At 43.0% G+C, this 24979-nt stretch overlaps 3 protein-coding genes across 4 annotated transcripts; 1 reads left to right on the top strand and 2 right to left on the bottom strand.

Annotated features, from left to right (window-relative positions):
- Window positions 1-882: 882 nt before the first annotated feature.
- LOC125762730 (protein tipE) lies at window positions 883-19502 on the bottom strand. Of its 2 annotated transcripts, none has more exons than XM_049425203.1 (3): window positions 19267-19502; window positions 10375-12494; window positions 883-3162 (listed from the first exon to the last, which is right to left on the bottom strand). In XM_049425203.1, the coding sequence occupies exons 2-3, from the start codon at window positions 11148-11150 to the stop codon at window positions 3093-3095; spliced, it is 846 nt and encodes a 281-aa protein (XP_049281160.1). In that variant the 5' UTR covers window positions 11151-12494; window positions 19267-19502; the 3' UTR covers window positions 883-3092. The 2 variants fall into 2 exon arrangements, with proteins under 2 accessions (XP_049281160.1, XP_049281161.1); XM_049425204.1 differs by having other exon boundaries at window positions 19314-19502.
- Window positions 19503-21310: 1808 nt separating this feature from the next.
- On the top strand, window positions 21311-22284 carry LOC125762756 (cyclin-dependent kinases regulatory subunit-like). Its single transcript, XM_049425236.1, has 3 exons — window positions 21311-21649; window positions 21747-21946; window positions 22034-22284. Exons 2-3 carry the CDS (start codon window positions 21773-21775, stop codon window positions 22100-22102), a joined length of 243 nt encoding a protein of 80 aa, XP_049281193.1. The 5' UTR covers window positions 21311-21649; window positions 21747-21772; the 3' UTR covers window positions 22103-22284.
- Window positions 22285-22335: 51 nt separating this feature from the next.
- On the bottom strand, window positions 22336-24662 carry LOC125762753 (transmembrane protein 216-like). The gene is made up of 2 exons (XM_049425231.1): window positions 24064-24662; window positions 22336-23846 (listed from the first exon to the last, which is right to left on the bottom strand). Exons 1-2 carry the CDS (start codon window positions 24281-24283, stop codon window positions 23653-23655), a joined length of 414 nt encoding a protein of 137 aa, XP_049281188.1. The 5' UTR covers window positions 24284-24662; the 3' UTR covers window positions 22336-23652.
- Between the last annotated feature and the right edge of the window lie 317 nt (window positions 24663-24979).

The following is a 24979-nucleotide window of genomic DNA, read 5'->3' as shown; positions in this document are numbered from 1 at the left end:
GCTTAGGCTTTTACATATCGATCGATCGATCCATGGTAAGATAATAAACACAAAAACTACAAAATTATGTAGCGACGCTTTCATTTCCAGAGTGCTTCATTGCCGGTCGAGTGAAAAATGTTTGGAACGAACGCAAGCCTTTTGTTGTTTTTTTGTGTTTTGTTTACCAAATGTTGCATTGAGGCTTAAACAATAAAAATCAAATTGATTTGTTGTTCGTTTGTGGTACAGTTTTTTGAATAAATTGCTTTAATTTGGAGAAAATTATAATGGTCCAAAATGATGATGCGACTTAAGTTGCATGAATGTAGAAGTTTGAGCAATGATTAGAATAATCACATCTACTTCAACTCAACAATAACTGGACTTTATGGCCAGTCTGGTTTAGTGTTTAACATTAATTCATTAAAAATAAAAATATACCGTATACTACTAACGGCTGGAGGACACTGTAAGCAATTCCTTGCGAATGCGAACAAAAAGCAACTAAAACATAAAAAAAAAAATATTTTGCAAATGTTAAAATCATCTAAAAATTGTATGCGTAATCTTTTTTTTACCTTCCTAAAAATGTTTTCACTTAAACATGTTTTGAGAAACAGAACGGAAAATGCATTTTATGCGAAAGCAACATTTCATAGTTTTCCTTCAAAAGTTCATCCTGTTTCCTATTTACCTTTTAACGATGCTTTCATGTTTTAGCAAACATTCACACCCATACATCCTACTTATATTATCCGTTTTTTCTTTGTTTTGTTTTGCTTTCTATTATAACTACTTCTTAGCTAATTTTGCTTACTTACTTAAACGCTACGCCTGCTGTCCTAAAACCTAAATGACGCCTTTACGTGTTTATATAACTTGTTTTTTTGATGTTTTCCTTTTGTCTTCTCTTCCATTTCGCTTTGCTTTTCCAAACAATGGCAAAACGGGCGGGGTATCCACAACGCTTCGTTACTCCTTTCATATTTGCTTATCGTTTCTGTTGTGTAACCGGGGGTTTTCTGTTTCGTTTAGTTTAATCATTTACCACGCTTTACGTACGCTTCTACAATTTCTTGGGATTGAATTTATATTAGATTTGGTATGAATTTTTGTTCGCAATAATTTGACACCCTAAAGAGATTGTTTCGCTAATCCTTCGTCGCGTTTTGTTTTGTTGGTTTTTAAACCTCTTTGTTCATGCTTCTGCCACATGTTACACACGTCCTATAGCCATCCCGGTTTTGTTGAACCGTTCTTACCATAATACCGTACCGTTTAGCCATTTATGACGGCCATTTTAGCTACATCGAATTACACTGCTGAATTTTTGCTGTTGGTTTTGTTTTGCTTTCCTCTTTGGTCACTTCATGTTGCCCAATGCGCGTGATGCGTTTTTGTTTTATGGAACGAGCTGAAAATGGCTGCTTTTAGCTCACGTTGTGGTCGTTTGCTGATCGTACGACGGCTTGCCAAACGATACAGGTTTTAAAGGCATTTCGAACGGAGTGTTAGGTGTGTGTGTTCTTCACGGCCCGGAGGTGTTTCAAAAAGATACAAAACAAAAAAAGATATCTAGAACTATTTGCAAAACCTTCTTTCAGCCGAAAGCACATGCATAAGTGTTGGTGTGTCCGTGCGTTTTTTTTTCTCTCTTTGTGTACGTCCAATTTCTCACGTCCTGCCAAAAACTGACCGAATGGGGCTTTTTGTTTTGTTTTCTGGTTTTTTTTTGCTTCCTTTTTTCCCATCCGTCCGGCACTAGCCAGCCCTATTTGTTCACTTTGTAACGCTGTTGATGTTTGCCATACGGGCTGCACGATTTGCGCCGTTTGCGGATACTTATCAGCCTATCTAAAGTGGCACCGTCCAATATGGCGCACGTTGGCTACCGTTTCGTGAACGGGTTGGCTTGGAAAATTATCCGGAATCCGGACGTGAATGGGAAGTGAACGAAGATGGTTTTCGACCAAAACAAAAAAAAACATGAAACACAACAAAAAATAACTACAAAAGCTTCGCTTCACGGTGAAGTGGGTCAAACAAACAAACTATCCATCGGTTCTTGCAAACGAAACCTTTCCATTTTTGCTCTTTACGCACACCCTTACGGTTCCTGCTATTTCTAGCGCTTCGCATCGAGAACGATCCCTACATGTTGGAAAGCATTTCTAGGGTTTGCTTGCCGATATACAAAGGCTATTCGTGATCGGTCAACCCATAAAGGGAAAGGCAGCAAAAAAAAGGTCACGCTTTCTTAACAGAATTATTTCAGCAAAAAAAAAGAGTTCGGGAAGAAAAACATACCAAGGAATGCTCCTTACGCCAATCGAGTACTACCGGACGGGGGTTGAAAATGTTCAAGCTGCTGTGAGTTGTTGAAATTTATTATCGTTACTACGCTTTCAACCATCATTCGATTGTTTGGCTGGAACGGACGACAGGACACGGAACGATACAACGCAAACGGACCAAACGGGTCGGGAACTGGCGATTCGAATGTGTTAACCACTATGTACAGCTTTGTGTGCAGGCCACTTCCCCTAGCATCGTCCAGCGATGGCTTAGATCTTTCCCTAGCTCGGATAAAACAAACGTTGGTCGAATGCACAAGCAAATCTGCTCCTCCTGTGTGGTACTACCTGGACTAAATCGGAATCACACCCAAAAACCTGACCATACCTACCTGTACCAGTTCATTCATGGAAACGGTGCAACGGCAAAGACGTTGGAAGCCAACGCTATGATCCATACGGTGATGCAGCACCGTTCCAAACAGGCTGCCGACTGCCATTGACGGTGAGATCGTATACGAATGAGAGACTACGATGAGGATCGAACCGGCAGGAACCGGAAGCAAAGCTACCGGCCAGCAGAAACAGGGACAGCAGCGACCAAGGCGTGAGCGTTGATACCGGCGCGGACGATGGGAGCGTGACGACGGTTCCGGCGAGTATGGTGAGAACGGCCAGACGGGTGGGCCGTTGGCGCGATCGGAGGGAACGGTGTGGAACGTCGTAGCATGGTGACGGACACGGAAGGATACCTCGTCATAGGTCGCTACTGGTCGACGGGTTGCCGAGGTTACTCTCGAGGGTGTCATCCTTGTGTCAGAGTGGTGGCTTGTACACTTCGATCGCCGGTGTCAGCATGTCCACTCGTGTCGATATTGATGAATCACTGCGAAGTTTGAAAGAGGAGGAGAAAGTGTTAATATTAACATGACCCGTAACACAGTTGCTACATTGCTAACAAACACACACTTTGTCCTCTACCAGTTGAAGAAATTGAAAGATCTACCCTCAGTAAATTCTCCGATTTTGAACCATTTTCAGCAAATGACAACCTTCTCTTTAATATGCATACGGAATGCAGAACGGATTCCCGAAAAAAAATGTATGACATGCATGCGAGTAGTTGAGAAATGTACGAGTTGAAGAACTCGTTACCTTCCAATTTGCACCAATGATGATATCCTGACCGATCGACGCCACGCGACATCGCAGTGACGCGGTGAATCTGCCCAAATAGCCTCTTCGCATGCGATGTGCCATTAAATCGTACAGGCACGTGTTTTATGAGTTCCACTCCGTTTGCTTTCCGGACTGGGTTGTGACTCTGTTTTTTTTTTTTGGTTTATTATTGTTTTTTTTGTGTTTCGTATCGCTTTTAGTTATATTTTGTGGCTTTGTTTTGGTTAGCAAGAACGCTTCAAGTTCACCACGTGTTCCGGTGCTCCGTAATCCAAAGATGTCGTGCAGTACACTATAAAGCGTGTACCTTCGCTCACCCTTTCCCCCCTTTGGCTGCCTAGTTTCCCTTTTCGAATGAAGTTGTTCGCAAGTTTTTCGGGCGTGCCAATGAAAATATGTTTTTAATAAAGAAATTCGTCGCGGATTCTTTGGTTACTCTTTTTGCGGTTCTACTTTATGCGCGGCTCGAGACGGACTGTTAAGACTGAGCACATCCGCACCAAAACAACAAAAAAAAACATCACGGGTCGCTTTGCATTTGGAATGCAAATTTGGCCCATGAAAATGATGCGAAATACATTTCACCTTTGCTACATAAATTTTTGCTAGAAGTGGAACACGCGTTTCATGCTGTACTTCCGTGGATGAATCATTGGGGTGGTTTTATTATTGTTTTTCTTTTGCATTTCTAAACAAAAAATGAAAGGTAGAAAATACGAAATAGATACTTTGCCACTGTGTTTTCCTTCTTTTGGGCGATGAAAGCATCCCCATTTACTTAGGTGATTGGTTGCTTTATTTCTCTTTCTCTCTCTTTGACTCATTCGGTTTATTTTGTTTATGAATCGTTTTGTTTATTGATTGTTATAGTATTCAATATTATGTTTTTGTTCATCTTTTTTGTTTCAATGTTGCTACGCTTCGATAAATTTCATCCAATGTTTCTCTTTGATTTTTTACAACAGTTAGAAATTATTTCATTTTTGTTTGTTAAATCCATATAACTACAAAAATGTTGTTTTTAACATAAAATCGATAATTTTACAACAAAAACTGTATTTCCTAATGATGCTTTCGCTTACGAATATACTTTTCAGAAATGATTAGAAAATGCAGAAAATGTCAAAATTACACGATCCTTGTTCGTTTGGCCTCGTTTAAGGCGCACCGCACGTTTTATGTTTGGGACACTCGCTATTTGTTGATGCAGCCACCAGAAGATGATGGGACGAATGTTACCGACATCAACAGAAATGCTCGAATTTATCACCCTTACCGTTAAACATCGTTAACGCCTCACATTCCCGCGTGTACGCTCGCCGAGAGATTAATTTCGCCAAAAAGGACCTTATCAATGTCTTCCTTCACATTCAAACCGGTGAATGGTGGAGGGGTATGACGGATAGAAGGCGACGGAGGTATTAGGACTATCAGTAGTCCTCCTAGCAGTACTTCTTGTTTGCCTCCATCCCGGTAGCTGCGTATCACTTTCCTTCTCGTGTTATCTGTCCGCTTTTCCGCCATTGCCGTACACTTTATTTGCATCCTATTTTTCTTCATCTTTCACCTCATCCATAATGCTTTCATTCCCTTTCCTTTTCTTTTTTTTTTGGAGAGGCCACTTTGCTTCGCTCCGCACAGGGCGAGGGAACTTATTTGCAGGCTTTTAAGAACGAGCCCGTTATTGAACCATTCTCATCATCATCATCATCACCATCATCTACACCATGAGTGGCGGTAGCAGCATCTTTCTAGGCACTCCTAACCAGTACGTGAACATGAACATCAGCATAAGCATCGTGATCGCTCCTTCCGTTCTATTTGTCTTCCTTTTTTTCCTCTCTCTCTCACTCTCTCTCTCTCTCTCTCTCCCTCACACACACACACACACACACACATATTACACTTTGTTTACAAGGAGTGCAATAGCAATTTTGGCGTACTGCTAGAGAATTTCTAATGAAGTCTTCACCACGTTAAAGTATTCCAATGAATGGGAAAGGATTTTACCAGCGAAAGAATGCATAAAGAAAGATGCAAAAAAATGCTTACCTCACAGTGACAGAGTACATACAACCCTCCGTGTCAAAAACTCTCCCCTTCACCCCCCTAGCCCCGTCTCTTCTGGGAAGGGTCAGCCGAAGTCAGCACTCGTCCATCTATCTGACGATGGCTAATATTTTATCGTTTTACACCAAATGTTTAACAATTCGGCTATCGCTTCGCTCCAGCGATAAAAGTAAACCGGAGGAAATGTTTTTTTAAAAAGTGCTGCTCAATAAATTGATGTATCTTGACCATTTCTCAGGCGGTCCATGCTCCTTCCGCGCGATTGTGTCGTTGTTACGTGCCTTGGATAACTTTTTCTTAGTGACAGTTACTACACCGAAAGTGTTGCTCCGCTGCTTACAATGCTGTACGTGTGGCGGAAAAATGGTATGGCACACTGGCCGGGAAGGGTGATGTTGGTTTTCAGTTGCGATAAAAGGACATTAGTACGTTTTGGAGCATTTCGTTTGGAAAGAATTCAAATTTCCAGGAAAATGATTTCTATAGAAAAAAAACTTCTATTGACTATCAACAGTTTGTCAAGCAGAATACTGGAGCTTTTGCTTATTTTTCTGGGTTTCATTGCTGATAGTGCAAATACTAATCTGAAACTTTCTGAAAATCAACAACAAGCACGATCTTAAAGTGCAACAGAAGTTAAGTATGCTAACAATTACTTCTAAATCGCAGCTTTAATTACCTTTTCTTTGACCTTTTAAGAAAAAAAACAATTTTTAATTTTGTTTAGAAGACCTCATCTTCTCTCAAAGAAGATCTTCGTTGTGATCTAAGTATTTCGGAACTTGTTTCTTTTGTATTTATTATATCTGTTGACTCCACCGGCTACTTGCGAGTGTGCGAGAATAAAAAGCGACATCATTAAACCTTGTTTATCCTTAACGATGTGCCGTAGATCACTCTTTGGGCAACGTTTTTGAATCAAACTTTACCACGGCTGGGAGGGTGCTTACGATAATTTACTTTCTCTCACGTTTTCACCAATATTAATATTATGTTTCAGCACGAGGCCTATCACAACGGCCGATCCCATAGATCCTGGTTCCGGGAATACATTCCCATGCGGCTGTGTGTGTGTGTGTCTGGTACCTCACTACAATGACCCGGTCAAGTGAGTAGTGAGTGCTCCATTATTCATACCCACGTGTTTTCACAGTGCCATAATTACCGGGGGGAAATGCTGAAGTGTTGCAGGTTGCAGGTAGGTGACAAAATGAACAACTCCATCCCATTGTATGAAGGTCATACAAGAAGCCTTCGCAACAAGAACAAACAACACACACAAAAACACTTCAAGCTCTTGTCGTACGGCATTTGGGAACGAGGGGATTATGATCTCAGTTCGTGGAAGCACCACTTCAACGAGTCCCTCATTATGCACAGCACTGGGAAGAATGGTGCACGGTGAGGGTATTGTGGCCACAGCTAAGCAACACTAAATTTTTGGGCTACCTGGTCTGGTAACATCAATAATGGGGGCCGGTGGTGAACAGCAGGTAGTTAAACAAAATAAAGAAAAACAACAACGAACGGTATAGTGTGTGCAGCAGAAGCGGAAATGAACGTGAAGGCCACTGTTGGGCACGGAACAAGGCCTGTGGTTTGAAAGCAAACGCACAGCACGGCAATGTCACCATCCCCGCGCAAAAGAGTGGAAACACAGCCTTCCTGCCCGTGCCAAACCACACTGACCGAGTGGTGCTCACCGCCACCGCCCTATTAACCATAATGAAATAACAAATAATCCACCAGCCAGCATTGCATGGGCCGGCTGTTCATTTGGTGTCGGTTTATAGGGAAGTGTCACGCGATTGTCATCCACTTTTCGACAGCCCCTCTGGCCGGGCCGGGCAGTTGGGTCTAAATTTCCACGACAGCATCGACAGCACAGAGGACCACAGCCACAAAAATCCTGACCCGGCGAAAGCACCAAACAACAACAAAAAAACACACGGAAGCGAAAAGACGAACAAACACGTTTCCCACTCTAACCGCCACCTTTGCATTATCCTTTTCTATCGAACATTTGGAACTCCGTGGCATGGAGTTTGGCGTTCGATTTTTCCATTCCATGCCGTATGCGGTGCTGTCAATTGAGCGTTTGTCAAACTGGAGGGAAAAAAATCGCCCATCAGGCGCGCTGGGAAATGGCAAGAGGCTCAAGTGTGTGCACTAAGGTCAAGTGCAGCACCATCAGGTGAAAGCTCTCGACCTAAACGGAACGAACCCGAACGCAATCAGTGATAAGGAGAAGGTTGATGTGCTTCTCTCGAAGTAATCGATGCAAAATCGACGTTTAATCACGTATCGTAGAGTGTAGTGAGCATCAGCACTTACTTACACCAGCCGTGAAGTTGTGAAGGTTGGCTACCAGGATGTGGTTACCGCAGTACGCCGTTCGTGTAGCACACTTTGCTGCACTTTCCCCGGTCAAGGACGAACCGATCCGGGGCGCACACTTAACTTCTTTCCAAAAGCGTTTGGGAAACTTGTTTAAAATAATTAATTCCACACAACGGACCGCTTCGGTTCGGAGTGAATCAAAAATTATACCAAAATCGCTAGCAAACCCATACATGCAGCAGTATGGGAAGGCGTTCGTTAGGCACCTAACCGTGGCCCCGTACCTTATTGTCCCGGCAAAGGATTGAACTTTTCCACGCCACTGCCGGTTGTGTGTGTGTGTGGGGCTCACGCAGGCAGTTGGATTTTGTTCCGTTTTTTTCGGTCCCTAATTCGAACGCTACGGCAAGTTAATAAAGGTACCGATTTCAATCTCGTAATTGGAACCAGTCAACTCTGCAACTTACTTGAACGCTTCAAAGGTTAAAGTGGAAAGCAAAAGACCCATCGTTTGACGGGCTAAGGATTGGTATTAGCATATAACGTCAGGTGCAAATGTGTCGATTACGGCACTAGCTACACACGGTTCACGCAACGTCATATGATTGAAAAATCGGAAAATTCACGTCCCATACAGTGGAATATAAAATGTTAGCTTAGTTCTATTACGAACATCCACATACAACAATCGTTAGGCACAGTTCATTCCCACCAGAACGGGCCTGTTCCATCTCCATACACTACACAGTCTTATTACAATTGAAAAGCGTTCTGCCAAGCGTTCCAGCAGGGTTTCACATTAAAGATTAAACAAATGAGCTGCTTCACAGCCGCAACACTTCCCATTTACAACGATCCTTTGGGAGCAATAAAATTCGTTCATTGTTTCCACAGTGCATGAAACGTTCCACCATTCCAAGCGTAATGAACTGCGATAAATTGCAAACCAACAGTACCGCATCGAATTAAAAAAAAATATGTATATACATTCGTAACTGTCCCTGAACCCTCCCGCGGTGGTACACGATTAACGTTGTCAAATAAATGCAAAAAACAAAAAGAAACGAAGCCAAAGACATAATGCCGAAAACACAGACCCATAACCCACGGTACGTGTTCCGGGCGTGACAGACCGGCAGGAAGCCACACTATTTCCTGTTTAATTTGCACTACGTGACGTTTTTCACCGTAGATGACGACGGTGAAAGAGAGAGAGAAAGATCGCGGGAGACTGCAGGTTTTTTTTATGGCCGAAAATGTGCAATATTGCGACAGGCGGAACAACATCCATCACCAAATGAAATGGTAAGTTAATGAGGCAATTAAATCAGATAGCTGGTTGGTAAAAGATCCTTAAATTCGACACACACAAAAAAAGTACTTGCTTAACAATGGGATGAGGCTGACGAAGAAGACCAATCCCTTATAAGCAGCTAATAAAGAGGGTTTTTTTAAATCGTGAATTGGGTTTAAATCTGGGTCAAAAAAAAAGCACCGACAACAACGTTGATGTTGAGATATACTGGTTTTGAGAATGGTTATTCTCCACTACGAATACCTATCGCGACGGTTAATGCTGGGATACTCAGTACCCAAATAAACCTCTGAGACGATGTCCAAAGGTGATAAAACCCTCTGAAAGCACTCCCGAGACAATAAAGGATAAGGTCAATGAGTTTTGTCATGAGTTCACTCTCTTGAATTTAGATTCGATATGTCTCGGTGGGAAGATCACGTCATAAGAATGACACCAGACGATCTAGCCAGTAAAGAATTTTTATAAAATGGAATTCAGGGCTTCGATGTATTTTCCAGAAAGGTTAAGCTTTTAGCGAAGAAAAGGGTTCAGGGATCCTGAGGATAAGATCGCGAAGATCTGTGAGAATTTACTACATTTGGATATAAACTGCAACTTTAGAAAGATCTTTTTCAACTCGCACATGATGAAAGTGTCAGTCGATAAAGCATGGTATTTTGAACAAAATTCAGTAAGTGAGAAGTATCCCTCGTACACCTCAACATATTCTAGTTTAACTTGAAAAAAACCCTAAATGACTCAAAAATCTCATTTCCAGCTAAACTAACATTTAAACTGGTAAACTATAAATACTTCTGCATAATTGTTTTCGGTAATGGACAGCATGCGTGATTGGTCTTAACCTCAGTTTAAGCGATCTCCTTTTATACGCCCAAAACAAGCTTAAAATGTTAAAAAAAGACGAGGTTGTCTTTTGTTCTACGTCTGACCGCCTGTAGAGTAATTTTTAACGCTATGTCCCTGTGCGTCGAAAGTTTACAATGAATAATAATAATAATTTTCGCCACACAGGCAAACCCAAATTGCATTAAAGCGCCTTCTCTAGCGCTCCTGAACTGGCGTGACGCACAGCGCGCTTTTCAATGTAGGGAAGCGGAAGGTGGACTGCTTGAGTGGCCGCTTAATTAAATTTCATTCCAGCCGGCAACAAACAAAATGTTGACAAATCACCGTGTACCGTGGGTGGCTTACCTGAGATTCTCTATCCTAGGCCGACGATGCCGGTGACGGTGCCGCCGGCGCTCCTTCTTACACCTACAATCACAGTGCATAATGCAGAGAAACACCGACGAGACGACGGTTACGATGAACGGTACCACGAAGAAGTGGATGATCGTGTTGACCTGGTCCTCGCGGTTGTACGCAGTCATTACGACCGTCTTGTTCTGTTTGGAGTAGTAGCAGGGAAAGACGGCCCCCTCGAACCCGTACAGGTCGGTGAAGTTCTTGCACTTGACGGTGGGCGGATACCCGCAGCCCTTGATGTTGACCAGCAGTATCGCTTCCTCCGACCGTTCGATGTCGGTCAGATTGAACAGCTCCGCCGGTGTCGCGTTGAACGGGAAGGTAAAGTTCAGATCGTCTATGAACGTCACGTAGATGTGCGTGCACTTGAACACGTCCGAGGTGCAGCCCTCGCGGCACGAGCTCCACGAGCAGTTGAACAGCCCGGTCATGTCCTCGCGCCGCGTCGTCACGCACATCGTCGGCCGCTCGACGAAGTCGCCGACGAGCGTCGAGATGGCGGGATCGACGTACAGCGGCACGAGAAACAGTAGCGAGGCGCCGGCCGTCACCGACAGAAAGGCAAGCCCGGACGTCGTGTAGAAGGAGGCATTTTCGCGCAGCGATCGCTTCGGCGGTGGACCATTCTTCGCCTTCTTGGCCGCCGCTAGCTCGAGCAGCTTCTTCTTCCGTAGCTCTTCGGCCTGTTGCTCGAGCAGCAGTTCCGAACTATCGCTCCTCATGGTCGCACCGGCATACACGGGTTCGGGCGGGGTCGGACGGTGGTGCGGGCCGGGCGTGCAGGTACGTGGGCTGCTGGGTGATGGTGCACCAGGCACCACCGGCGATTCCGGTTGCGACAGCGTCCGCTTGCGCTGTGGTGGCCAGCAGCGAAGACGACGACGGCGATGATGTCTCGGAGGTGCTCAAGGACGATGGTGAGGAGGGTGCTGCTGCTTCGGCATCCGCTAGTACACCCGCTGCTGCTGCTGCTGCCAGTGGAAGTAGTATACCTACGATCCACAACATCCCCCTCAAGGACAAGCCGTATTGGTCTCGGTGGTCGTGGCCCCGTTGCTCGAGGGAAGGATGATGGCAGCTGCTGCCGTTGTAATGTTCTGTTCTATTGTGTTTTGTTTTTTCTTCTTTTTTTCTCTCTCTCTCTCTCTCTATCTTTTTCTCGCTTTCGGTTAAACACTTCTTATATATGCACTGCACTGACTATTTGGGGCAAGATCGGACCCGAATGCCAACACTGGCAACATCCCCCGCACTGGCACGTGTGCTTACAAACCTCACCCACAGGAGGAAGGCCACAAAATTAAAAAGAATCCCCTCTCTATCTCTCTCTCTTTCTTGGTTTCGGTTCAACTTAATTCATCTCTTCCACAGTGACTCGTACGGTCGTGCACCGCTGATTTCGAAATATCAATCGCTTCTTTAAACACACAGACAAACACACCCACACATCGGAGCCACTTGATCTAAATGCACATTACACGAACGGCGCTCCACCATTCGCTTCCCACACACATACACACACTACTCACATACACACTGAGCTTTTCCTGTAGCATGAAACGATGGCACTGATTTTTCCGTTGTTCCTCTAGCCAGCAAACATCATCTCCGACGGTTGCAAAGGACGGCGCCTGCTGTTTTGCCGCACCCGCACACTACACCCTCATCCGGCCAAGCAGCTTCAACCCCTTCCTGTTCGGGGTCGATCGGTTCGAGACGGGCAGGATATTCAAGGCCCGATGTTAAACACGACTAACGCACACAAGCACTATTCGCGAACCGACCAGATACGGGTTGCGGACGGTAGTAGAAATTCGTGCGGTGGCGTAGGTGTATTTATTGCACATACAATTACTCTCTCTCTCTCTCTCTCTCTCTTTCTTCCACTCTTTCTCTCACACACTCGTTTTATGTGCTTGATTTTTATGCTCTTTCGCTCTGTTATGTTGGTTGCGTTTCTTTTTTTTTCGTTGCAAATCGGTTACGAGAGCTTTTCGCTCTTTAGTCGCTTCGCTCTCTTTCTCTCTCTCTCTGTCGCTCGCTTGCTCGTATCGTTTCGTGCTGATCTGTAAAGGAAAAGATTAAAGTAGCGTGTTAGTAGTATTAGAGTAAATCGCTTTTACATCCTTTCTTCATTCGCACCACATCACATCAAAACGGGATACCTAGGAAAATCAAACCAAAATTAACAAAAGTAACTAACCACACAGAAACATAGAAAAGCGAATGCATTGCAAAGGTTTTATTATGTTTCCCTTGTGTGTAATGTTTTTCCCAAGCATAGAAACACACGGTGAAAATCACATCGAAACATGCCCATTGGGCGATCGTAGTAACCTGCCCGAGGAGGAAAAGATGTTACTGCGTGTGTATTGGTGTACGAATTTAGAGCCACGATGAAATGTATGTGTGCACGGGGTGGGTGAACAGTAGAAGAACAAAATAGAAACCGCACTACCGAAGGGGACGCCTGGTCGCTCACGATGATTTGTTGAGGGATGGGCATAAACTACCCGGTTTTTCGTCCTTGCCCAACAATCGGCCCGAGCACAACGAGCAGGTCGGGAAACGGAGCGGGGAGGGGGGGAAAACCCGGTCGCAGCACACGATACCTATCTCGATGCCTGACGACGGTGACAGACAACAACGGCGTCGGCGTCCCATCGGACAGCTAATTAACGTGCAATTTAGGTTTGATTTCATTAATGATGCTCCTGGGCTGGCTCTGGCGGCTGCTACTGCCGGAGAACCCTGCCATGGCGACCTGACTACCGTCCCTGGGCGTGGAGAGCGTGCGTTCGTTACCGCTGAGCCCGCGAGCTCGAGGTATCGAACAAAGCGCTCGCTTCTCTGTTTGCTGTAATCGGATTCAGTCCGTTTCGGTGTCGGGTGCCATTGAATGTCCTGTTTTTGCTCACCCTCGGGTAGGCTAATTGTGGGCTAATAGGTCCTTTTGAATGCAGCGAGCGCTCGTGATTTATCTATCTTTTAATGGGGTTTTTTTCGTTATGTTTTTTTTGGATGTTGTTACGGTTGATAAGCTAAACCCACCGCATTACACATTGTTTTGTGATGTATTTGACTATCCACAGGAAAATAATTTTTCCTTGGTCACAAAATTAGGATACAAATTAAAATATTTTACAATGCATTTCTGTTAAAACTGTGTGTCAGATTCTTCAACACTAATCATCTGCTACACACAGATTCGCTTACGCGCTGACAGCTCGCTCCATTTGGTACCATGTCTCAACCTTCGCTAACTGTTCGTTACGAATGCATCACAGAAACGCAACCAACGAAAACAAAAAAAAAGGACGAATAGCTTTAACAAAAAAAACAACCCATCCGACCCGCACCACAAAACGAACGGCGATGGTCAACCCGATTCCACCGTGATGTATAACCTCGTTTCTTTTATGATTATTATATTGATTTTATGATTCTGCCACGGGCCCGTTTTGGCATCGCCACTGCCAACGCCAAAGGCGCACCAAAACACGTAAAGCTGGACACTGTTTCCTCTTCGCAAACACCCACCCCCTCACATGTGCGCCCACCCCCACCTCGCATAAACATACCGACGCACACACACACACACACATACGTGACGTAGATACACCCATACCACGCTAAGAAGCCGTGATGAAAGCACTCTTCCATGAAGTTACAGACCCATCCAAAAACTTGAAGCACACCGTCGATAGTGGTTCTTCCGGACCACAATTGGTGGCACTTCCGTTTGGCCCTTTTTTATCAATTCTTTTTGTTTTGTTTTGTTTTGTTTTTTTTCGCTTGTGTGTGTGTTTTTGTTTTTGCTGCGGTCTATTTGTGGGAGTGTGCACCTTCATGGTGCCCTTTCTGTTACTGGATTTTTGGTTATACGAAATGTTTCCTCTTTCGGGCTGTTCTTGCGCTACCATTACTAGACATCCAGGCTTTGTGGAGTTTGCTTTCACATTTATCGCACGATTTATCGGTCGCCTTTGGTTGCAACTCTTTGGCTGTTTGAGGCTCTTTGGGACTGCATTGGACATACGGCACAACGCTGGATGAATAATCCATTGTTTCGAATGGATCTATGGAATATAGACGATGAAGGCTAGTCTTTTTGTGGCAAACGATTTGTAAGGAAACGTTTTTTTTTTATTTTTGTTTTTGCTGCTGCAAGTGAGCTTTGTATGCGTATGATGGTTGGACAAAGAGCCAACTTTATTATAAACCATAATTATTTTTTGGAAATTAAAATACTTGTCCTTTTGCTCTTACATATCTAAATTGTCCAAAATTGTAATTCTAAAAACACAACCTGAAAAAAATCACGTGGAGCGAAGCTGCACCAAAAGCAGAGTCCTGTATGAAGAAAGCTCCATTTGTCACTGACCGCAGTGAGACATACATTTTTAATCAGTCAGCACTGCTAGACGACCTACACAGCCTCAGGTGCCTGAAATGCAGATGGCTGTGTTGAGACAGGAATTCCACTCGTACCAAACAGTCCTAATACTTTACGAGACGCCTTTAAGCGATCAACGAAAAAAGGAAACAGTAAGTGTAGTGTATATTAGTTAGTAGTCTGTGGTTCACTCAAAATGTTGATTGGAGCACATATCTTCAAAAAACTGGGAGATGAAGATAAACTACAAAGTTGCACATTGGATCTACTGGTTATTGTCTGAATCTGAAGTAGATCTGAAGTGTCTTACAAAATCATTACAGCATTTGGCGTATGTAATTTCTCAATAATTCGTTAGCTTTCTACGAAAGCTCCCATGCAAAACATTCTTTCTATTATTAACAAATGCCTTTGCAGGATCAAATGTCCACCGATATCCAATCAAGAACAAAACATGATTGATATGATTTCAATCTGTATGAAAAGCTTATTAGCACTGCGCCCAGCTTCATCCGTATTCATCAATGGCAAATTAGCAGTGCATAGTGCACTCTTCTCGCCGTACGCCATCTGATAATTCCACCGCGTTTCCTATCGCCACTCGTTACGCCCTCTGCCATCATCTAAAGAGAACCTAATTGTGTCAATTCAACATTTGACAGAATTGGATCGCTTATCTTAGTAGCTTCCCCGGCTCGGTAACGACTGCAGCGTTGCAATTAAAAGCGCATTAGAAAAGTGTCGGCCAGAGGCCAAAAATTTTGGCCCTCACTGATTAGATTATGTCGAATTCATTTTCCGAAAACCGTATCGTACCGGTGACAGAATTAGGTTGCATCCAGATAAATTGAGCCGTGGGAGTTATTTATGTTGGACTCGACTTTCCACTTTGAGATAAGGTCACATATGTCGGGCTAATTTTAGAGTTTGTTTTTTTGTGGGAATTTCATTGTCTTTACAAAAAATAAGTCATTTCGGCTAGGAATGTATGTTTCAAACTGTTGAATAGATTTTATTATAAAATTAATAAATCATTTTTTGAAACATTTACAATCTATAATGTTTATACCACATGATTTATACCAGGTTTATACCACATGGATACTATTAGTGTAAAGTAGTAATGACACTTGAAGGAAATCAAGCCAGAAGACGAACATCGCTTCACTCTTTGTACTGGGTACTTACACCTTGAATGCCATGTTGGCCATGTTTGTACCGATAAATACGCGGTGTATGTACACAAAACCCACCAGTAACGATATTGGCGTTTCTCGGCAATTTTCGCTACATTCGCGCGTTGCTGAAGCTGGCCTTATCAGCGAACCTGTCAAAGCCCATCGCGGAATAGAAATGCGTCCACGGCACTGTACCGAATGCATGGTGTTACGGTGTTGTTTTCGTTGATGCACCGTTGCATTTGTTGTTGCTGTTGTGCTGCCATCCTCCGTGTTACACGCTCCGTTACACCGTTACCCACCTTCTACCGTAGATTTGCGCACATTTGGACGCTTTCTCCGCCGTTTCGGTATTGTTCCATTTACGCTCGGTCCCGCCAGGAAGGATATTCCGGCTAGAGGGATATTGATTTTTCTGTTATTGTGCGCTTTTGCTACCCCTTTTTACCCGTCCATCAAATGCTTTTTGCTTCAAATACAACGTGCATTTGAATTGAAATTATCAAGAGAAAAGCAGAATGGTTTCCTTTTTTATTTTCTATCACAATTTTATTTTCATCACAAGCATGAGCGTTCCGTTTGAAACTGCATTGAGTTAAGAATCGATAACGACACATTGCCTTCATGCCTTTTGTTTGTTTATATTGAACAAAACAAAAAAAAAACATTCAATCAAAGAGTGAAATTTCACAAATTTCAGCAAAAATTCAAGCATAAATCGTCATTACGTTTGTTCCTATTGTAGAAATCGTCTTAAAATTCTTAAAATATTTGTTCCTGTAGAAATCGTCTTCCAACTAAGACACGTGTATCGTCCATTAACATGTTTTGAAAAGGATATACAGCCAATAAATGTATTATTTGCATAAGAAAAGATTTTTGATAGAGGTACAATACATTAAGCTTTCGACTTAATTACACTTAATAAAAAAATCCAATTCTTTACGATAAAAAGCTCAAAAAATAAATCATAGACAGCTCGTTGATGCACGATCTCTCTCTTATAACTCCATAACTTGGCTAAAAGTAAAAAAAAATCCCCTTCATTCCCACAAAAAGTAAGCAAAAATGCGGGAAATCAACCTCCGCAAGGATTAATGCGAATGTTTAGCCTACGGGATCAAAGGAAAAATGCGCGCTTCAGTGGAATGTTAATAACGTCAGCGTAGAATGTCCGTTGCGGAAGCTTACGCACGTAATTGGAAGCTTGCAAACGTTGTTTGATAAAAACGAGTTTGTTGTTCGTTTGTTTTTTATTTGGTGGTTTAATACCATTGAATAATAAGCGTAGAAAAGTATATTTAGTAATTTGTAAGTGTTTTACATAATTAAAATATTTTGTAGCATTTGTTTGCTTTTTTAATTCAAATAAATTACAGTACAAATTATAAACCTACATATGTAAAACGTTTATTTCTGTAACTAAACCCACCACCAACCAAAACGCCTGTTTCAAGCTAGTACGTCATTCTTCTTTAGTCATTTCTTCTGATACGTCCGTGGAATGTTATCGTCATTTAATGTTCATTCGATTAATTGCTACCCCATTTCAGTCGCTGTCCACCTTAGTTGCGACCGAAAGTGGTCGTAGTAATTAATCAACTTTTTTTTCCCCCTTGTTCGCCAACCACCAAATAACGAAGGTACCACCAAAAAGGGCAACACCGATTAACGATGCACTCTGACTCGATCAGTGCTGATTAGGTTTCTTTCGGGGACGGGTTAAATGTGGAGCTCGTGTTCAGGCTCGCGAACGAAGCTGCAAGCTCTGGAAGATGCTTTCGGGTACTTTCCCCACTGTGTTGGAGCATGGCAACAACCGAACACCACACCATCTGGTGCGTCGTGTTCGTCCAGCAGCGATTGCGGGTGGGAAAAAAGTGATTGTGTAACCGAATCCATTTTTGTTTTTTCTTTGCCCGCCTGTCCCATCCGCCCAAGCGTGTTGGCATTTTTCATTTCCTATTCCTCTTCCTACCTGCCCCCCCGATGGGGAAACTAAACGGCCTGAAGCTTTTACTTTTCTTCGCTTTCACATGCTTCTTTCCATCCAATGCTATGGTGAGACGTTTTGTCAAAAACAAAAAAAAATCTAATCGCTTTAAACTGTTTGTTATACAAGGAAAACACCATTTCTCTCTAAGGGACACATGAAAAACGCAAAACAAAATTCAAACACAACCACAGACACAAACACATATGAAGACACTAGGAAGGAAGGTTTTTTCTATCCATCTTGAAACTCTCAATCAATTGTGCGCGTTTGCACCTTTCCTCCTCATGGAAATCTGCTCAATCACATCCAACAATCCCTGACCGACAGGCCCATACGATGTCTCGTCCTGTGGACACATCATCAGGTGAGAAATCTCTTGTACTGGATGTTACACACCCACTAAACGTCCAACGCACCTTCACGCACACCAACAATCGCACGAACAAACGTTCAAACACACACAAACACACACTTACAAACACATTCACACAAAGATCGCGCCGTTGCATTCGCCCTTCGCAGGGTGGTCGGATCGACGATCCAGACTCGGATGACACACATGACACCGGAATTCAATTACACTTGCGAACCATTCCTCATTGTGGGACGCTTGGTGTGGAAAGAAATTAGATAACTTTCCTCTCTTGTTAGCTCTTTTCAACGGAGATTTGACAATGAATAAAGGTATAATATTGAAACCAAAGGAAGAAGAAAAAAAATAATAATTGGACCCTGTTCCAAATTTCCCCTTGACACATCATAAAGTGTCATGGGTTATGGGAACGCAGGTTAGTAGAATGTAGGTTTTGTTTGGGCGGGTGGGGGACAGAAAGGGTAGGAACATCGTAGGGTCGTTGCTTCAGAAGTTTGGAAATTTTTGAGAACACACAAGCACATCTACACTACGCAATCCCTAGGGAAGAAACCACCTTCCATCTTGAAGATGCTTCATGAAGCGATCGAACACATCCGGACCTAGGGACGTTGCTAAATCGAATCCAATTACTCATCGCAACAAAGACGCAGCATCCCGAACCGTTAATACGTTGTTGGTGAATTTAGCTACAAAGGCTACGGGAGGTTTCGTTGGTCGGTGTTTAAGAAACCACTACGGCCACGCACAATGTGGCCTGTGAACCTTGCGAATCGCGAGGGAACAAACAAATTAGTTACACCACAAGAAACTTCCAGCAAATGCAACTCTGCTTGCGGTTAACGATACAAAACCTTGCCAAATGCATCGGGTTTAGCACGCAGAAATAACGCACCTAGATATATCGTTTCCTTACTGCTCGATTTTGAAACAACACTTCACCACTTGTTTGAGGTTCGCTTGAGCGAACGATGGCGCCGTTGGAGGCACCGTTAACGGACACAGATGGATGACTGGTGGTGATAACGGCGGCGACGGCAGTGGCGCTGTGAAGGCGACAACGAAACGAAAAAGGGGTTATCCACACGACCACGGAACGCACCGACGAGCATCGGATTGGAATCGCAACGCAAGACTGAATCGCTCGTGGCATTTCGTTCGAGGCCACGGACCGCTCCCCAGTACGTGTCCTAGTCTGGTCCACAGATACACCCGCGCAAGCGACATCGGCATGTGTGTGTCCGTCCTATCGCGACAGGCGGGAAGGATACACACATATACACAATCACGCCAGTACTAACACATGCGAGCACTCCCGCGATCCGCGATTTTTTTTCCTCCTTCGTGTCACTAGCTTGCTCATGTCTGTGTATGTGTGAGTGATGTTAACATCGGTCAGTAATGTAAGAGAGAGCTTACGCGACGAGAGCACAAGAAGTTATCCTCGATGGTGTAAAGTTTCGTTAGGAGGATCGGAAACATTAATAAATACCACTAACTATAATCTTAGAATGTAACATAATTTAAAGTAGTTGATAAATCGCGGGTTTACAATCCTGAGATATGTTTATACCTTTCTCTTTCTCTCACACACAGATACTCTCTTTAAAATCGTCAACAACCAGGCTGCTCCATTGTACTCGAAAAGCTTTGAAAGCTCCATCCGTTTACACGTGTGTATTTGGTTTCAAAAATGATTCCACAAAATGATGCATAAACACAGTTTGAATAATGTATATCAACTCTGTAATGGCTGTTTTAATGCACTATTATAATATTTTGTGCATATAAAAATGTTTGTCTCGATAGCTTTAGAGGAAGCTTCCATTCTTCCAGTTACAACCACAAGCAGTTCTGTCATTGTCGGGCTGTTTTCCCCTGCACTGTTTGTGTGTAGGTGTAGCATTATGTTCTACAAGGAACGAATCGCTAGACAAGTGTGCTGTTTATCATTCATCCTTTCCGATGTGTGGTTGGTTGAATGTATGAAAGCTTACACAAATATCGCTTTCATGTTGCATGAGGAACGATTTCGCACACAACCTAACACTACATATCCACACGCTGGAATACCAATACACCGAACGGCAGGTTCGTCTGGCCACCCACTGTCCAATACCAATGCACGACCAGCAAAGCACGGTTCGCTTTTCATTGAGAGATTTTTCCTTCGATGCGCTTCGGTGGCGATGTCGGTGGCAGGCATACCGATTCATAACGGTTGGCAGTCATGATTTGGTTAGGTTGTTTTTGCATTTGGCTTATGACAGCGGCACTATCTTACCGACCGTATCCGCCCGCGTGTGTTCACTTCTTATACGATTGTAGCAGCATACAAATGGTCTGCCGTTGATTGAGGCGGCAGGTACGATAAACAACTTTCCAACCAGCGGTCGATTTCCGGATCGCTGGGTTTTCTTGTTTAGGGAAAGACAAAACCGTCCCGGTTCTTGGCATTTTCTGTGGGCCAGCATCCACACCTGTGGTACCATACGGAGGACGGTTTTGTTGATTTTGATCGTGGCATTTTCACTACCATTCATTCGGGCGTAATTTTTCCCCAAAACCTCTTCACCCGACACTCTTTGGTTTACTCTTTTGTCTGGGTAAAGATACTACAATGTTGCTTATGATGCTTTCTGTGCCACTGGATAATTTCACCTGTAACACACAATTTACAAAGCGAATAGAAAGATTTTACGTTTGCCTCTCGCTTTGCTCTGGCGCTACATTTTAAATCAACTAGGTATTCCAATATGCAGAATGGAACATAGACCGTCCTGTATATTCTTTGGGTATATAATTTCGTTAAACATAATTCAAACGGAATTACTCATTGCCGTAATTTAGTCGTAACTTAATCAACTTAAGGCAGTTGATTAACATTAAGGCAGATCATTAACAATAACTTGCAAAAACTTTTTTATTATACAAGCCAGAGGTTGTGCTTGATCTTTTATAAATGTAAGGTTTAAATAATAATGCTTATCAACTTCATTTTTCACAGTTTCTTTCATTTACACGCTCGCGATGTGTGGTAATAATTTAATATTTCAAATCCTTCTAACAGCAAAATATCAAGTCACAGTGGGAAAAGTGTTCGGATCATTTTGTCCGAAAATCAAACATCAGAACTCGAGCAGTTGACGATTGTTCTCGAGCAGTTAGTTTGCAATTTGACGTTTCGCAAGAAATCAACAGCAAGACGCGCTTCACGTCTATTTTTAAGTTAAACCGAAAACAAAACATTTGATTCCCGGTAGTTACGTTGCAATCCTGTAAATACTTTTTCATATTTTAGGGCAGTTTATCCTGTTTGGTGTGTAATAAACTTTCGCCGTGCTATACATATTTCGTATCACACGTTTTGTGCAGGCTCGCAAGAATAGAAACAGCGCATCATGCCATCAGAACAGATTCAATACTCCGAGAAATATTACGACAATGTGTACGAATATCGGCACGTAATACTTCCTCCAGACTTGGCGAAATTTGTTCCGAAAACCCATTTGATGACGGAAACAGAATGGCGTAATTTGGGTGTACAGCAATCACCCGGCTGGGTCCTGTACATGGTAATACGAGTATCCTTTCGACTACCACGCTTAGGTTGGATGCTTGTGGCCGATTAACAGAATTGCTTTGTCTGCTGTACTTCACAGATTCATTCGCCCGAACCACATGTGCTGCTGTTTCGACGTCCACGCACGGACACTGTATCACAATCTTGAATTGTGGATGATTCTTCATTAAGTTTAATGAAATGTTTATGCGCTTATATTCATAAGGACCGATGGCAGTAATGCATCTACTGACGAACCAACTCTAGCCGAGAATAAAACGGCGTTGAACTACAAAAAGATGTTATCGGACTCCCATAACAAATAAATAAATGTAAATATTAGGTTAATTGCTCCACTGGATACAAATGGCTATGCGAAAGAAAATGACCAAAACAGCTGTGTTTTATTTGTCGAGGCGTGTTATATTTTAAACGTTTTACCTGATTATACAAATCCATCCTCAGTTTCTGTTTGCTAAGTACCAACGAAATCCTAAAGAATGCGACTTTAAGTTGATTTTACATGGTCGAAACGGGAACGATATACTTCGTCGTAATCACACAACTTTCAAACGTACACATTTTTATTACTGATCTTGTATTGAGTAGATTGATATATGAGTTTTTATCACCTTCCGGTATTACGTTAGGGTAAACATTTTTCAAAATTTTATGACACTGTTTAATAATGGTTGATTATAGTAAAGTATTTGCTTTTCAATTTTCTCTTCCGGCGTGTGCCCGTACCTGATATTTGACACAGTTGTTAGCAGTTTACAAATTTTATATTCCAAAATTATCTAAGTGTTCCCACACGCACATGCACTGCATGCGCATATGCATCAACAATGACTAGTTTCTAGATTTTCTGAAACCCGCTTTGTATCGCTGCCACCTATTGCTAGTAATATTTTGATTTTAAGAATGCGGCGATAGCATTAAGTGTGTCTGTGTTTTAGTTGTGTTATCGCAAGATAGAAAAAGTTGTAAGATATATTACATAGAGTATTTGATTAGGTAAAACACAGGACCGTACTCTTTGGAAGGTCCGTCGATGGTCGGAAGTTTTGTTTAAATCAATTATGCAACTATAGACTAGAAATCAAGCTCTTTGGTATCGAATTAAGTGGTTCATTTTGTGCTCTTAAGTTTAGGAAAGCTTTTGGTGAATTCATTGTTGGTGTGTATGGAAAGATACTCGAGAAGGCGGCGGTGCACAGTTCATTATACTGAAGAAAGCTTTCGTAATGTGCCGTGGGCATGTGCTTGCAATTATGCATTAATTCTATCCTACAGTAGCATATAAACTGTATGACAACAATTGGTTTTCTTTGTCCATGATACACACAGCTGCCCAAAATTGCTGTAGATGGCATAAAAATTCTGCTCGGTTTTTGATTTTCAATACTCTACGATAAACTACATGGCACCTATTCACTACCAGCCTTACGATGGCACCGGTTTTTTGGCCATTTGAGCAAGATGATGATGATGATGTTTCCGCGTCCGATTCGAGGGGCACATTGGTATGTGCAAATGCAACCTGATGTGCATTGCGATATCAACTACAATAGGTGCGCCGAATGGTAATTTTAACTCGGCCAGGAACGGTAAGCCCTTAGGAATTACGACGTCATTCTGCCATGGTAGGCCGGTCCAGACAATCTGGGCGGAAATCGGTTACTAGAGCGTTGGCAGTTTGTCACGATGGTCTAGAAATTAATCGTAGGAAGGCGGCCGACACAGCGTGAATACGAACAGTATTGCAAAGAGCAGTTCTGCTGCCTGTAGTGATAACATTAAGGCACATAGGATGTACTCCAGGCGTAGTCTGTGCAGCTGGTAAAAGAGAAGATATCCTACGCCCATCCCGCAAGGAATTGTAAGAAATACGGACAGGATCACATGCCAACCTACAAGAGTAATTAAATGTGTTAGCGAACATTGTGACGTGTGGCGAAGCTGCATGGATGGGACAATATTTGCGTTTCATTGCTACATTGTACCTTCATCCAATAGCATCGCGTCGGATCAGGAGAAACTATTTATAAACATACGCATACCCTTGTTTGCTACCCGTACGCATGGCGTTTGCCTGCGTTAAGATATTTGCAACCCAAACGCACTTACCGTGGTCACTAAGGCTACCCCGTCTGCCCAGGATGATTCGGATCGTTTCAACCAAGCACAATGCTACCAGGATGCACGCCTCCCGAAGCAGAATATGATCCGGATACTTCAAATTGACTGCCTTCAGAGTGAGCATTCCTAGTTCACAGGTAGCGAACATGCCAAAGTAAAACGAATTGAGATAGAGTAAAATCTCGTAGGTTAGGCTTGGGTTTCCCATTGTTATTCCTTCGTCTTCACGCCGTTGCTAGGCTGCCCAAGGAAGGCTGCTGATGTGCAATGGTTTCCTGAACGGACACTACGGGTACATAATCATCCGATGGTAGCAAGTGGGTATCGAAGAGCTTTGCTGTATCGAGGCGCTATATTCCACATCACCGTGGCGAAGACGGGGCCCTCTTTTCTGAACCGTCCGTGGCCAGCCGGACGGATTTGCCTAAAACACTAAACACCAGCGTTTTTCAGAGAACGTATTATTTTACCTAGCTAAAGTAAATTCACAAAAAACTTCACCACGCAGTACGCCTGGGCCCAGTTTTGAAAGAAAAATGTTTATTTTTAGAACAAAACTGCGCCGAGTTCTGCCTGGTTCTGTTTGACAGTTTTTTTGCTGGTGGTTGGCAAGGATACGCACAAAAGCAGCAACCATCGACCATCGAGATGACATTCAAAAGTGCAAATACTCTATTTATTTGATAATTTCAGATGAGGTAGTTCCACCCAAATTCCTACTTTTTCAAAGCACATCGCAAACTGTAAAAATAGTTTAGAACAGAAATGCACATCAATTGAATTTAACTGTTTTAGTACAGATCATCTGTTGCCCTCCACAATACCAGGGAGTTTTTTGCAGTTTCTGTTTATATTTTAATAATTCCCCTTATTTTCAACATACAATAAGAAGCGGCACAGCAGG

Source organism: Anopheles funestus, chromosome 2RL, assembly GCF_943734845.2.
Source record: "Anopheles funestus chromosome 2RL, idAnoFuneDA-416_04, whole genome shotgun sequence".
NCBI classification, from domain to species: domain Eukaryota; kingdom Metazoa; phylum Arthropoda; class Insecta; order Diptera; family Culicidae; genus Anopheles; species Anopheles funestus.
This window is presented reverse-complemented; position numbering and strand designations above follow the sequence as displayed.

Coding starts and splice junctions, on each gene's coding strand:
- LOC125762753 (XM_049425231.1), bottom strand. CDS start 24,283: ATGGGAAACCCAAGCCTAACCTACGAGATTTTACTCTATCTCAATTCG. Junction 23,847..24,063: donor GGGTAGCCTTAGTGACCACG/GTAAGTGCGTTT, acceptor TTACTCTTGTAG/GTTGGCATGTGATCCTGTCC.
- LOC125762730 (XM_049425203.1), bottom strand. CDS start 11,150: ATGAGGAGCGATAGTTCGGAACTGCTGCTCGAGCAACAGGCCGAAGAG. Junction 3,163..10,374: donor CCTAGGATAGAGAATCTCAG/GTAAGCCACCCA, acceptor CAAACTTCGCAG/TGATTCATCAATATCGACAC.
- LOC125762756 (XM_049425236.1), top strand. CDS start 21,773: ATGCCATCAGAACAGATTCAATACTCCGAGAAATATTACGACAATGTG. Junction 21,947..22,033: donor CCGGCTGGGTCCTGTACATG/GTAATACGAGTA, acceptor TGTACTTCACAG/ATTCATTCGCCCGAACCACA.